Below are 14811 nucleotides of genomic sequence, written 5' to 3'. Positions count from 1 at the left end.
AGGCTGATTGACTGGAGCTGGCAAGTTCATGCATCTATGACACAGAGCTCCTATATAAAAACTCCACAAATTTTAAAAATTTTGAAACACGTGTGATGCAAAGGGTTTTCCACAAATCAATGAGCATCTGAATTCTGAACTCCCAATGGAATTATAAGAAAAAAAAAAAGGACTCAGATTTTACAAACTAAGATTTTCTTTATCGTGTTCACCACAAAAGCACAAAGTGCACATAAACATAACAGAGTCATAAAAACATTTCATAGAAATAAGGAGCAGGCATAAAGGATCATGAACAACATGAATATGATCAAAACTGTCTTTCCTTGATCGATATATACATTTGTTCTCATTTAGAAACTATCAATTTATATACAAGATTGACGAATCCTTTAAAAAGGCATATGCCAATCACAAGACAAAGCTTGAGAGAAATCTATGAGCTAAGAATGTTCAGTAAAGAAACCCTGATCTGGATCAATCTCCTGAACAAGAACTCAGCACCATCCTCAAGATCCCCCATGCTATGCTCCAGTTCTTGCAACTGCTGCTCCTCACACACAACAACATTCCTTCTCTGAAACCTCTTGGACACCAGAGACCATTTGCTTGCACTGTTCTTGGCAATCTGCTTTGGCAACAGAAGAGATGTGGATTCAAGCACAGAGACAGCCATCTCTCTGGCTTCTCCCAGTAGCCTGATCATCTTGCAACTCTCTGAGATGGCTCCAATGCTTGTCTTCTTGAATGGCATCTTCTGCGCCTTCTTCGCGAGCCGGACAAAAGACTCGATCTTGTTGTGAACTGCCACAGAATCTCCTCTCTTGAGGAGTAGCTGCAGCTCATGGATGCTCATCTTCATCTCTGATAAGCTCTCTTGCATGGCATTGCAGAGATCAATCAGCAGGAGGGACATGTCAAGTTCTTCCTCCACCATCTTCCTCTGCTGGTGCAAGGAGATGCCAGCTTGGTTGCTGGGCAAGAACATGATCTCCTCTATGCTGTTGTAGACCTCTCCGAGCCTCCTCAGACCATCGCACATCGTGCCGATTGTCGCGGAAGGTGAAGAGATGCATGATCTCAAGCCATGAAGCTCTTCTTCCACATTGGATTCAGTGGAGTGAAGCCTGGATGGCAGACTTGCAGACCTTTGATGGGAAGCCATGCTTGTGATGTTGGATGCCAAGATGTGTTCTTCTGTCAGAAATGGAAGAGAAGAGAAGAGCTTGACACTTTCTTTTGTGATCAACCATTTGCAGCTCACTCTATTTATACTCGAGAACCAGAGGGAATGGCATTGAGAATGTCATCTCAGCTACCATTGCTCTAGCATTCGCTGTCAACTGACAATGAAGCAAGTTTTCTGCTAAACGCGGTGTAATCATCTGTCTCCAGGACATAGTTATGTTCTTTAATTCCAGTGCAGAGACATCAACAAGTGAGCTTGATGTGACCATGTGATGTCTCAGCTGTTGGTGACAAAAGCATCTGCACGAGTGCTTAGCTCAACCGGAAGATCTGGAGAACCAGTCATGCAACTGACCGTGATGTTCGTTGAAGCAGCAGCTGACTCTCATCTTGTAACAATCTGTCAATTTGGTTGCAACTTCTTGTAGTTGTACCTGCATCTAGATCTTTATGCAGCTCACTGTTAGCATGTCTCTCCTACCAGCAACATGATCCAATCATCCAATACCACTCACCGCTCGTGCGTATCATGATCTGATTGTTTTCTGAATCCAGATTTCAGTTGATGGCTAAACCATGGGCGATCTCCTGATTGGCTTTTGTAGTTATCATAAGAATGTTTTCGCAGAATAAACACCCAACATTGTTCGGTTTGCCCGGGGTCTGAAAAATTCTTGCGTCTGCCACTGGGCTAAACTGAAAATATAAAATGAAATTAGATCATGAGATCGGTGTAACTTTGAATCCATGTTCCTCTCTTTACTGGAAGATAGAGCTCATGTCATCTGTTTCAGGAAAAAATTATGAACACATGAACTATTTGTCAGATAACACAGTTACAAAGACAACTACAATGCTGGTTATTTTGTCAGTAAGAACAACTTGCACTGTGAATAACAACCACCTAAATTTTTTTTGTCTATTCTCAGAAGAAGATTCTTGGTTTCTGGAGTTAAACAGTTAAATATGCCACTGAAGATTCATATGCAAATGGTTTTCCTGTCAAGCAAAATTCATGACATAATTAAACAGAACAATAAAATATATGACAATACAGAATGTATCCTGGACCATGATGTTTGAAGGTACCATGTGTAATAATATGCTTCTAAATATATATATATTTTACCATAGGACCTAAAGTCATGTTTCACATGCTGGCAATGCACGGTTGCTCAATAGTTAACATATGGTGGCAATATTTATTATTAGAATTGTCAATCTGTCACCTTTCAATTATTATGGACAGCACTGACTGCACTGGTGTTCAAGTTAGTTTTTTGGCTGAAGGTTGAGGGAGCAAGAATCCCAAGGGAACAATATTAAAGAGCTGACTTAACCTCCAGAAACGTGCTCAATGCTTGTATTTGTACAGATACCATCAAAATAAAGTATGAACTCAACATCTATGTTGCATGTTGCTTCCTTGCTGGCATGTTTTATCCTCCTGCAACAAGATCCATCACAAAAGGATCAGTATTCTTGACCATCTGAAACAGGAACTCATTAACGCAGCTGTAAGATGGCTTCATGTGCATTGCAGAAATTTACCATAAGCTGAACCAAATAAGTTACCATTACTGTCTCTGCTCTATTTACAAGGATCAAAATTGTTGGCAACATGCTCTTAAGACTTGTTGTTCGACATGTATTAATATGTTATTCTTTCCTGTGCAAAATTTGGGTATGATGAGTTTCTACTAAATGGATTTTATAACAAGTTAGTTCATAACCAGTTGTTAGACACACATGATGAGCTAACTGAAATATTAATAATTGTGAGGTATCAAGACCAATTCAGATACAAACCACCAAGTAATAATTGGCCACTTTTAGAATAAGGCTGTAATGATTTGACACACTATTCAGCAAAATGAGCAAGAGGAATAAGAGCATGGGAGCATGCACAAAGGGACTTTGACAACAAGAACATGGTCAAAACTTTTTTTCTTTAATTTGATCAAACTATATACAATTGGTGTGCTATCCTAACATAAAATGTCTTAGAAGATTGACAGATCCTCTAAAATGTAGATGCCAATCACAAGCACCAAAGAGCAACAAGAGAGTCTAGGAGCTAAGGATGTTCAGCAGAGAGACCCTGGTCTGGATCAATCTCCTGAAGAGGAACTCAGCTCCATTCTCAAGATCTCCAATTTCACGCTCTAGTGCTTGCAACTGTTCCTCATCACAAACAACATTTTTTTTCTGGAACCTCTTGGAGACAAGAGACCATTTGCTTGAACTGGGTGCACCAATCTTCTTCACCAAGAGGCCTGATGTGGTATCAAGCAAAGAGACAGCCATCTCTCTGGCTTCAGCCATTATCCTAACCAAATTGCAACATTCAGCAGTTGCCTTGCTGCCTGTCTTCTTGAAAGGCTTTTGCGCCTTCCTCGCTATACGAACAAAAGACTCAAACTTGAGCTGAATAGCTGCATGATCTCCTCTCTTGAGGACCAGCTGCAATTCCAGGATGCTCATCTTCAGCTCTGATAAGTTCTCTTGCATGGAGTTGCACAGATCAATCAGAACAAGGGACCTGTCAAGCTCTTCCTCAACCATTTGCTTCTGCTGGGGCAAGGAGAGGCCAACTTGGTTGCTGGGCAAGCACATGATCCCCTCTATGCTGTTGTACACATCTCCAAGCTTCCTCAAGCCATCACATATTGCGGCGACGGTCACGGAAGGCGAAGAGATGTGTGCTTTTAGACCCTGGAGTTCTTCTTCAACTTTGGCCACAGTTGAGTGAGGCCCTGAAGGAAGACTTGAAGATCTTTGATGGCAAGCCATGTTTCTAGTGAATGGTATGATGATTCTTGTTTGAGATTGAAGAGAGAAGGAAGAACAGATGTAGTACTTTGCTGGTGCCCAACCTTCATGGATGGCACTGTATTTATAGTCAAGAACCAAATGCAAATTATGCAATGGAATTGACAAGTTATCTAAGCTACTAATCCAACCTCCATTGCTTGCAATCATGGAGCAAGTTTGTCTGCCTCCAAGACAAACAGATGCTCTATCACTCCAATGCAGTAGACATCAATAATTGAGCTTCAGAATATACGATGTCTCAACTATTGGTGACAGTGTGCGTGTATCTGCACGGGTGCTTAGTTCAAAATACAGATCAGCAAACTACTAGTGAAATAAAATAAGAAAACGAGCACTGAATTTCTTGATCTGAGGTCTGTTGAATGACCAGCTGGTCTCTCAAGCAGATCATTGCACATGCTCTGCAGTTATCATATAGCATGTTTAACATGCCTAAGCTAGACAGCTACATGCAGAATGATCCTAAGAAATGCTTATCCATTTAAAATGATCATGAAGCATTGGATCACTATTTCAGACATGAATGCATATAACATGATCCCCACATTTGATTATTTTAGAGAGCCAATTGTTGCTAAATTCTAATTAAACATATAGCTTCCTCAAGTTCCACATGTTGTAAATCTGGAGTCTGCACGAGTACTTCATATTCATAGTGTAGTATAGGACAAGCATCTGTCAATTAAGTTTCAATCATTTCAGGAAAAACCAAATGCATGCGTATTAGAATAAAGAGAACAAGATGTACTAAAGAGCAGACCAATCCAACCATAAGAACCATAAAAGGAAGAACTAATTATCTGCTAATATATTGCCAATTAGTATGAGGAATAAACTTTTCTAGTTTGTGTAACATTGAGACAGGAAATTATGTCTATGGTGCTTTTTCAGTTCTCATCAAGAACAATTCACACTGAATTAATGAACGACCTTTTTTAACTATAATAAAAAAATGCAATTATAAGGTTCATAGGCCTTAATGAGCATTACAAGTTATATCATTACTCTCTTTAATTTGAAGAAAACTACACAGAACGCATTTATGCATTGCCTGAAAATAAAATAACCTACCTTTCTTGAGCATGGTGCATACTCAGGGCATCATCATTCTCACAAACTACATACTATCTCAATTAGCAGAGTAGGAAAGAGTACCTGTCAAGCTGATCAATTATGGTGTCTCTATCTTCCAATGAAAAATGCCAAATCCTGTTATCAATGATAAAAGGTTTACTTGATGTCCGAGTCGATTTCATTCCATGAAAATATCACAAATCATATTTACTATAAAATAAAACCCAGGTCAGGCAGAAAGCAGAAGAAGAAAATCATCAGGAAAAGAAAATCAGATCCAAATATCCAAAGGCAGAAACCTCATAATAAAAATTATTGTTATTGCAAATTGGCCTTGTCCTTGTCAAATTTACCCAATCTGACAGATCCTTCATTCCTTCCTTACATTTTGAGTTATTATATATCATCAGGGGAAGGTGGCAGGTTGTCATTGTGAGTGGTGCTTGTCCTTGGAACATGGAGAAGGAAGCAACACAATTTCATATTGATCCACCCAATACAAGTGATTATCCCCTTACTTCATTAACACAAGTACTCAAAGCATACCTTCCAATACGATAACATGGTTCAGTACATTTCAATAACATAAACTTAAGGTAATTAAACACACTAATAACATAAGGTCCAGTTAATTAATTAGCCATAGCAGTATTCTAACACCGGTTCAAAAGCCAGTTGGAAAGTAAAACACTAAACATCAGCATCCTAACACCAGTTCATCACAAGGAGACCATTAGACATCACAACTCCAATCATACTTCAGCTTCGTCACATCAACCATCATTTGCTCCGGATTCTCGACGTTAAACTTGCCTATATAGGAGATGATAAAAACAAGTAATTAATATAATACACGTTAGGGATTGAGATCGAGTTGCAATAACTAATTAATTAATTCCCATTTAATTAGGGGATTTAAAGGACAATGTAAGAGCAAAGAAACATATATATTACTCCCTCCGTTTCTAAATATTTGACACCGTTGACTTTTTAGCACATGTTTGACCGTTCGTCTTATTCAAAAACTTTTGTGAAATATATAAAACTATATGTATACATATAAGTATATTTAACAATGAATTAAATGATAGGAAAAGAATTAATAATTACTTAATTTTTTTGAATAAGACGAACGGTTAAACATATCACGAGCAACCCAACAATAGCACGAGCAACCCAACAATTGTGCTGACAAAGATGATGAGGAACGCAACAGCAAGCATGTGTAGAGCCGAATACGCAAGAGCATTGCAAGTATCCACCTGCGAGAGGAGGGCCTCATGGAGCAGGAAGACGGACACGAAGCCGGTCCAGATGAAGGAGACGAACACAACCACGAGCGACACCTTAAAAAAAAAGACGCCAATATTAGAGTATGACCTAATATGATTAAATAAAGAGTAAATTTCACAAAACTACATGTTTTATGGTTCAAGTTATAGAAAATTACAGATATTTTGACACTTGGCACTTAAGTACATATATTTTGATAGTTTAGTTTCACAAAACCACATTATCGATGAATGGATTCACCCATGAGATAACGTGGTTGTTCCATCAAGGATGAGGACGTGGCATCAAGGATGAGGATGTCATGTCCTCATTCTAGGTGAAACAGTCATGTCATCTCGCAGGTGAATCCATTCATTGATAGTGTGGTTTTCTGAAACTAGACTACTAAAATATATGTACTTAAGTGCCAAATGTCAAAGTGTGTGGTTTTCTGCAATTTGGACTACAAAACGTGTAGTTTTGTGAAATTTACTCTTAAATAATTAAAGGGGGTGAGGCTTTAAACCCAGGTCGTCTAGCCCACCATCTTGTGGAGAGCTAGCCGGAAAACCCCTAAGCGTTTCTCACGAGCAAGACCTCAAACACCATGGTGGCCACGGTGACCGTGTCGACGCCGCCGCGCTGGTCGACGGCGAGCCACGCCATGACAGCCAGGAGGAAGAGCGAGTAGGCGGCGACGAGGACGCCGGCGTGGAAGGCGTAGGGCCCTTCCTCGAGCTCCGTCTGCTCCTCGGTTAGCGTCCATGTGGCCAGGGCGGATGCGGCCTCCTCGCTGCCGATGCGGTGGCGGTGCTCGGCGACGGCGTGGCCGAGGACCCCGGCGGCGCAGAGCATGCCGAGGACCATGACGGCCATGCCGGTGACCGGGCCGAGGAGTTGCGCGGCGGCGAAGGACAGTAGGATGCCGCATGTGATGCCGGTGAAGGTGGCGACCTTGGTGATGGTCTCTGACAGGGAGATGATCCAGAAGTACATGTAGGTGCAGGCGAGGAGCGAGAAGTCGGTGACCCAGGTTAGCGGCTGGTCGCCAGGTACGCGCCATAGGAGGAGGTAGAGGGAGAGCACGGCGTACGCCAGCGACACCAAGCGCATGCCGCCGCCGCCGCCGATCTCGTTGATCCTCATGCCTGCCGCCCCCAGGTGAAGAAGGAAGAAGAAGCTCTGCGTGCACTGATTGGTCTGGGCTTGTGGGCTTTAAAAGCCCTGACTAAACCCTTATACCGTAAAAAAATAAGTAAAACTAAACCCTTACTCTCTCTGTTCCATAATAGTATAAAGGATTGATTGTATAGATTCATTGTACTTCCGTCTCGTAATATAATGGATTGTCTGTATAGATCATTGTATTAGGATGTATCACATTCACCTAAAATACTAGTGTCAGGTTTACGGATAAGACATATCTCCTATCCTACAACTTACCAAATATACCAGATTAGCATACCTCATATCCTACGGCCTATTCCCGTATGCGATAAAGAAACATGCCATATATTATGGAAAATATCCTCACCGGCTGAAGATTATCAGAGTCCTAATCGAAGAGGATAGGGAGTATTCTATATCGTGCAGGGTTCGTTGTCTCCGAGTTCTACTTGGAGACTAAGGTAACTCACGGTGTAAAAGGCATATCCCCGGAGGGGTTCAGGGGCATCGAATCATAACGCCAACATACCCACCACAGCTTACAAAGCCGAAGCACTCAAGCTGAAGCCGCCGGGGATATCGTCGATCAATCTCGATAAGGATCTCGCCGGTATCGTCGCATTCATCTGTTCTCTTCGTACTCTACGGTTTTCCATATCAATCTCATATAAATTGGATTAGCGCTATTACCTCACGAGGGGCCTGAACTAGTATAATTTTTGTCTTCTGTCTACTTTGATGTCGTATCGTGTAGATCCTTGTACCAACATACCCCGATACTCTATTTATCCGGTCTACGGGTATCCCCCGTTGACAGTGGCGCGCCAGGTAGTGGGACTTTGTGCTCAAGGTTCTGCCAACATGACTTCAAACCGCTCCAACAACTTCGTCTACATCGGCCCCAATGCAGGAGATCCAACCTCAATTCCGCTACTATGGACTCAAGACGGATCTATCGTCTTTCCGGCCTACTCTGCGATACCGATCTCGTCTGGCCTAATCTCTGTCAGGAATGAGAACGTCGCAGCTACGACTTCGAGAAAAGACATGTCGTCGGTGCCTCCATCCGTCCATACGGAAAAATAGGAATCTACTACGACAACGTCTAGGGAACAACCTCAAGCGGCCAATCCCCGTCCCCCCATCGGGAACCAGTCGCCGACAAGGATGTTCTCTCAGAAATCAACTGCCTGGTGTGTTATACATAAGACACCCAAGCACTCTCTATCGGACTGCCCGGTGGTACAACATGTGAAGGATGAACTCAGAGCTTGTAAAGACCGAGGAATCCAGTGAACTTCACTGACAAATATCACCTGGTGTCCGATCCACAAATCGAAGATGCATGATCTCTCAAGTTGTAGAGTTTTTCTCAACGCCACTAAGTCCTCACGCCCTCAAGTCCAACAACCACGAGTTCAATCTCGGCGTGTTGCAAAGGAACAGGACGCAGACAAAAACTCAGATCGTTTTGTGGGATTCGTAGGTTTGAATCCTCACGAACCCTCGGTCCTGCACGGTTTGGATGATCGAGAATCATCTTCGTCGAACACTCCACGGGACATGAATGTGATCAACGGGGAGGGCGGCAGCGAACCATCTGCTCGAGCAAATGCGGATGACACCCGCACTCCTGCCCAACATCTGAACACCATCAACTCCATCCTAAGAGAAAGCCCCTTCGATTAGGTCATGCATCCCGACGACGATCTATGGGTTCAACGACTTTGGGAGATAGTGGCCAATCTGAACAATGCTTTTGCGGCGGTTGCCAAACCACCAGCCCCAGACTTGTCGCATCAAGGAGACAATATACATGACGGAGCCAAAACCAAAGTTAGTGAAGACCCTAGCAATCACCCAAGTCGAGATCTGGGTTGAAACCCCCACAATGCTTCACCTTGTATCCCTCGTCAACAAACCCCACCGCCACAAGGTAATCACGATTTACGCAATCACTTAGATGGGCGCTGGCGGGAACAACGAGTTGACAACGATGCTCACCAGTGCCATCCTCCACCGCGACGAAACAACACCGCGAATTGAGGAGGCCACCCTAACGAGAACCGAGACCGACAGGATTGTCGAAGTCATCATGACAATGACCGTCGAGAATGGCGAGATCGGGACGACAATGGTCGAGGTCAACGACGAGATAACGATGATCGACGACGGCGGGAATCACGCTCTCCAGCCTCCCGTCGAGACCGCCAACAAGGACGCCGATCCAGGAGCCGCGCTCTAGATCCGAGCGGCCCTTCGTCATCATCATCCTCATCGTCCTCATCATCAGCTAGACCACCTAGAAGACAGCATGGGCACCGACCACCTATCGTACCAGGAGGAGGATGCAGAGCCTTCACACCCACACTACGAGAAGGGGGACTCATTGGGCTAGCCAGTGGTCCTTGCAACTTGAGAAGGAGGACGAAGAAGCGGGTGCAAAAAATTGGAAGTCAAAATGATGGAGTTCTTACTAAGGCAGGGTGGAATTGGAGAGGAAGGTTGGAAGTTTAGGACTTTGTTTTCTCTCTTTTGTTGCTGCTGGATACAAAGAGACCTAGTGCCTGGCTTTTATGCTTTGTTGTGTTGTTTGGAACCTGTATTGCGAGCTTAAATGTTCAGATTATGTATCTTTAGGGTTGTGTATTTCCTGTGGGATGTAGAGGCCGGGTTTTAATCCATTATCTAAAAACAATGTATGGTATATAGGTAACAAGTCCTAGAATTGACAACACCGATATCACCCGTTGTCATGGGATTGCAAACTCACATGCTCAGTGAATGCAATGCACACATGCGCACATTATTCTGACTTCATGCATCATGCAATAGCAGTGTGCTTCACCGGTGAATCGGCTTCTGAAGAGATGATCCCGTACCGACGAGCCCACTAGCTAGCGAGAGCATGGCACCAAAGCTAGGCTGTTGTGCTCAATTTGAGGAGTGTCTATACTTCTTGCGCGTTAACTTTAGTGACAAAACAGTCGGATTTCAATTCAAAAGATTACCAAGATTGCAACTAACTCAAGCACAATTTAATTCATTAATATATGCTACAGCAAACTTCAAATTTAATTTAAATACACTAAATAAATTAAAATTTATCCAGAAAACTATTTACACTCAAATATGATAAAATTGCACCCTAATTACACATAGTTACATAGTAATTACACATATAACTACAGTTCCCCGGCTTCTCCTTTTCTTGACCTTTCGCCTGCCATCTATGCATGGCACCTTGGTTTTACTCCATAATAATTAGAGATTAGTAGGTCCTAGATAGCGTAGAGATGTATAGTATCAACAGTAGTAGTAACGATGGTACACTGGTAGAGAAACCATCTTTGGTCGGTCGACCCATATCCACAATAGTTCCGGTTCCATTAAAAACCGGGACTAAAAATGATTTTTAGTCCCGGTTAATAAGAGGAAGATCTTTAGTCCCGGTTGTTGTTACCAACCGGGACTAAAAATCATCTTTAGTCCCGGTTGGTAACTCCAACCGGGACAAAAGATGATTTTTAGTCCCGGTTGATTCCATGTCAGGCTGTGTCAGGGCCCTATGATCTTTAGTCCCGGTTAGTAACACCAACCGGGACTAAAAACCTATTTTTAGTCCCGGTTGGTGTTACTAACCGGGAATAAAAATCAAAACACACTATATAATCCATAGTACCGATCCTCTTTTCTCGTCCACACAACAAACTCCTCCCTCTATCTCTTTTTTTCCTCTCTAACTTCTTATCTCTTTCCTTATCTCTAACTCCCCTCCTCTCCTTCCTTTTTTCCTTCACCACAGTGCAGGCGGCCGGCGCGGAGGCGGCGACGCAGGGGACGGCGCGGAGGCGGCCTACCTGGCGGCCGGCGCGGCAGCACGGGGGGCCGCGCGGCGGCGGCGGTGGGCGGCCGGCGCGGCGGCGCGGGAGGCCGCGCGGAGGCGGCGGCTGCGGTGGGCGGCCGCTCGGCGGCAACCGGCGCGGCGCTGGCCGGCCGGCGCGGAGGGGAGGAGGGGAGGCGGCAGTGGCCGCCGGCCGGATTTTTTTTCTTTTTTTTTTTTGAGATGTGAATCTGTGATGTATTTTTGTGTGAGATGTGAATCTGTGATGAATTTTTTAGAACCCTGTGATGTAATTTTTTTAAGAGTTTGTAATGTATTTGGAGATGATTTGTTTGAGGATTTGGAGATGTTCTGTAATATGTGATGATTTGGATATGGGAGGGGATGGTGTGAAATCAATATTCAATATTAAAAGCAGAAAAAAAAAGAAAAAATATCTTTAGTCCCGGTTGGTGTTATCAACCGGGACTAAAGATGCTCCCATCTTTAGTCCCGGTTGGTAAAGATTGATTTTTAGTCCCGGTTATTTGAACCGGGACTAAAGATAGCGATCTTTAGTCCCGGATTCGTAGTCCCGGTTGAAAAACCGGGACTACAGGGGGGTTACGAACCGGGACTAAAAAGCATTTCTCCACCAGTGGTATTACCCGTCTTCGGACATATGACGCCATATTTATAGCAATTCCGCTTGAGTAGTAGCAGGAAGCTTATTGAAGTGAAATATGAAGGTCACAGGGTGCTGGAGGGAGGAGACAATGAGCGAGGAGGAAAGAACGAAAGATGACAGCCGCTCAGCCTTTCATTCGCTTGCGTGGCCAAATCAACCAAAACCACCGCTTCCACGCTGGCGAAACAGCCATGCAAAATCAGTTTGGGGGGCTAAACGACCTTGTATTAGTAGTTTAGAGGGTTAAGTGAGCCTAAAAATTATTTAGGGATAAAGTAGACCAACGCAATAGTACCTTTTCTTGATAAATCAAAGTATACTACAACACCACTCTATCCTCATAAGGATATTCTTGGTTTATAGAGTAAAAAACAGTAAAACATGCCTTTTGTACGCAAGCATGGCCGCATGGACATAATTAAACATGATGTTTGGAAGTACCACACGCCTTTAAAACTTACTCCCTCCGTTTCTAAATATTTGACATCATTGACCTTTTTAAATATGTTCAACCGTTCATCTTATTCAAAATATTTAAGTAATTATTAATTCTTTTCCTATCATTTGATTCATTGTTAAATATATACATATAGTTTTACATATTTCACAAAAGTTTTTGAATAAAACAAACGGTCAAACATGTATTAAAAAGTCAACGGTGTCAAAGCATTTAGAAACGAAACGGAGGGAGTATCTTTCACATGCTGGCAATGCACGGTTGGTCAATAGTGATGATAAGTTCATAAATTAAGCTTAAAACATACGTACATTATTTGTGAAGACAAATTCATAAAGGCCATTTAACTAGAAACATAACTCCAACTATGCCTCCGGGTCATCGCAACACATACAGTGCAATGCCACCTCAAGCACTGGCACATAAGAAACTGACAATATCAATAGGCCAAACAGAGTTTTAATTCGAGCATAGCAACATACTAACACCAGTTCAAAAGCCAGTAATTTAAAAGGAAACCACTAAACATTAGCATTCTAATACTAGTTCACAAGGAAACTATTAGAGATTAGAACTCCCATAACACTCTGGATTCATCACATCAATTATTATCATGCTCCTCTGGATTCTTGACTTGAAGCTTGCCATCATACTTCAGATCCTTCACCTCAAGCTGCCATTCTACTTCAGATTGTTGATGTCAAGCTTGTCTAGGAGACATTAAAAGGAAGACACGGTACAGAATTTGTTAGGTTTTGAAAGTTGCTATGGCATTCCCATTTAAGTAGGAGATTGAAAGGAAGGTAATTATAATAGCATATACATACCTCTCAGTGACTTGTAGTGTGAGTACACCGCGACGAGATAGCCGAGGAACCCAGCCATCGCCATTGGTATGAGTAAAAGCACGGACAAGCCAAGAAGTTTGCTCTCAAACATGGCGATAAGCAGAAAAGCAAGGAAGTAGAGCGCAATTGAATATGAACCAGCCTTGAAGACGATGGTATCATGAGAGACAAAGGTATCGTGGAGCAAACCCACAGAGAGCAATATACTCCACAGGTATGAGATGAAGCACGTCCCAATTGAGACCTCCGCCAAAACGATGATCACCGTGGCCGTGCTTATGCTGCCCATCTCAGTGAAGACCAGCCATGCCGTGCAACCAAACACAAAGAGTGAATACGCGCCGAGGACGATGAAGGGGAGGCGCCGCAATTCCTCGCGCTGCATCTGCTCTGTGGTTAGCTTCTTGGTGAGCAGGGCATCTGCGGCCGTGTCACTGCCCGTGTGCTGGCGATGCTCGGCGATGGCATGAGCAAACATGCCGGTGGTATATAGCACAGCAATAACTATGACGGCCATGCCAACCACACGGCCGAGGAGGTGAGCAACAGCGAAAGCCATTAGAATGCCATAGGTGATACTGGTGAAGGCAACTAGCTTAGTGATAGCCTCGGACAACGAGATAATCCAACAGAACATGTAAGACAAAGCAAGGAGCGAGAAAGTCCAAATCGAGTTGATTAGTGGGTGGTCGCCATCGCCTTCTGTGGGTATAGGCTGCCATGGAAGAAGAAGGCATAGGGAGAGTACGGCGTAAAGGAGAGAGAGCAAGCACATGGCATAGGCAGTTTCATTCCTCATGCCCCAGGTGAAGAAAAAAGGATCGTTTCGATCGAGACGATGGATATTCTCACAGATATAGCGGTAGGTGACGACGGGCTTCGGCTTCTCCTCCTCCCCACTGGTCGTCTTCTTGTCGACCTGGGTGGTGGTGGTGGTGGTGGTGGTGGCGGCGGCGGTTTTCTCCTCGACCTTGACGGCGGTGGCGGCGGGGTTGTTCGTCTCCTCGACGACGGTGGTGACGGTCATCTCGTCCTCGACGGTGGTGATGGCGGCGGCGGCGGCGACGACGGGGGCGGCGGGTATTCGGTAAAGGAAGCGCGCGGCGCGGGTGGCGGCGGCGGCGGCGGCGGCGATCGGGTGGGGGAATTGGGGAATTTGGGGATGGTAGGCCAGGCTGGGACGGACGGAACCCTAGCACTCCTTTAAATTATTACTGAGTACGGAGTATTTATTATTGGTCGCATCGGATCGCTGGGTCGCTAACTCGATCGCTATCGCCCGTCGCTAATCACACAAATGCAAAACACCCTTCTAGCAATATCTATTTATTTCCGGATTTTGGTTGCCTTTCTAGTTTCCAATGTTTTCTTATGTACCAATTGTTTGATTTAGATTATTTTAGAAGATTATTGTAATGGATTACCTACTTGATCATAGATAAATTAAATGTTTTAAATA

At 43.7% G+C, this 14811-nt stretch overlaps 4 protein-coding genes across 4 annotated transcripts; all 4 read right to left on the bottom strand.

Annotated features, from left to right (window-relative positions):
* Positions 1–289: 289 nt before the first annotated feature.
* LOC107275300 (uncharacterized) lies at positions 290–1266 on the bottom strand. Its single transcript, XM_066305469.1, has one exon. It carries the CDS (start codon positions 1163–1165, stop codon positions 437–439), a length of 729 nt encoding a protein of 242 aa, XP_066161566.1. The 5' UTR covers positions 1166–1266; the 3' UTR covers positions 290–436.
* A 1854-nt stretch (positions 1267–3120) lies between these two features.
* Positions 3121–4095, bottom strand: LOC9271401 (uncharacterized). The gene has a single exon (XM_015761222.3). The coding sequence runs from the start codon at positions 3979–3981 to the stop codon at positions 3259–3261; it is 723 nt and encodes a 240-aa protein (XP_015616708.1). The 5' UTR covers positions 3982–4095; the 3' UTR covers positions 3121–3258.
* A 1468-nt stretch (positions 4096–5563) lies between these two features.
* LOC136353841 (uncharacterized) lies at positions 5564–7559 on the bottom strand. Its single transcript, XM_066305116.1, has 3 exons — positions 6967–7559; positions 6360–6443; positions 5564–5910 (listed from the first exon to the last, which is right to left on the bottom strand). The coding sequence occupies exons 1-3, from the start codon at positions 7513–7515 to the stop codon at positions 5878–5880; spliced, it is 666 nt and encodes a 221-aa protein (XP_066161213.1). The 5' UTR covers positions 7516–7559; the 3' UTR covers positions 5564–5877.
* A 5206-nt stretch (positions 7560–12765) lies between these two features.
* On the bottom strand, positions 12766–14549 carry LOC4349843 (uncharacterized). Its single transcript, XM_015761058.2, has 2 exons — positions 13332–14549; positions 12766–13214 (listed from the first exon to the last, which is right to left on the bottom strand). Exons 1-2 carry the CDS (start codon positions 14377–14379, stop codon positions 13186–13188), a joined length of 1077 nt encoding a protein of 358 aa, XP_015616544.1. The 5' UTR covers positions 14380–14549; the 3' UTR covers positions 12766–13185.
* Between the last annotated feature and the right edge of the window lie 262 nt (positions 14550–14811).

Source organism: Oryza sativa, chromosome 11, assembly GCF_034140825.1.
Source record: "Oryza sativa Japonica Group chromosome 11, ASM3414082v1".
NCBI classification, from domain to species: Eukaryota; Viridiplantae; Streptophyta; class Magnoliopsida; order Poales; family Poaceae; genus Oryza; species Oryza sativa.
Note: the sequence above shows the minus strand (reverse complement) of the source record. Positions and strands in the feature narration are given on the sequence as shown.

What these genes read in the sequence shown, in the direction of transcription:
- LOC9271401 (XM_015761222.3), bottom strand. Translation starts at nt 3,981, where the DNA reads ATGGCTTGCCATCAAAGATCTTCAAGTCTTCCTTCAGGGCCTCACTCA.
- LOC136353841 (XM_066305116.1), bottom strand. Translation starts at nt 7,515, where the DNA reads ATGAGGATCAACGAGATCGGCGGCGGCGGCGGCATGCGCTTGGTGTCG. An exon ending in TGGCCACCATGGTGTTTGAG is followed by an intron (nt 6,444 to 6,966) that starts GTCTTGCTCGTG and finishes TTTTTTTTTAAG; the next exon opens with GTGTCGCTCGTGGTTGTGTT. An exon ending in ATGAGGCCCTCCTCTCGCAG is followed by an intron (nt 5,911 to 6,359) that starts GTGGATACTTGC and finishes TCTCCTATATAG; the next exon opens with GCAAGTTTAACGTCGAGAAT.
- LOC107275300 (XM_066305469.1), bottom strand. Translation starts at nt 1,165, where the DNA reads ATGGCTTCCCATCAAAGGTCTGCAAGTCTGCCATCCAGGCTTCACTCC.
- LOC4349843 (XM_015761058.2), bottom strand. Translation starts at nt 14,379, where the DNA reads ATGACCGTCACCACCGTCGTCGAGGAGACGAACAACCCCGCCGCCACC. An exon ending in ACACTACAAGTCACTGAGAG is followed by an intron (nt 13,215 to 13,331) that starts GTATGTATATGC and finishes AATGTCTCCTAG; the next exon opens with ACAAGCTTGACATCAACAAT.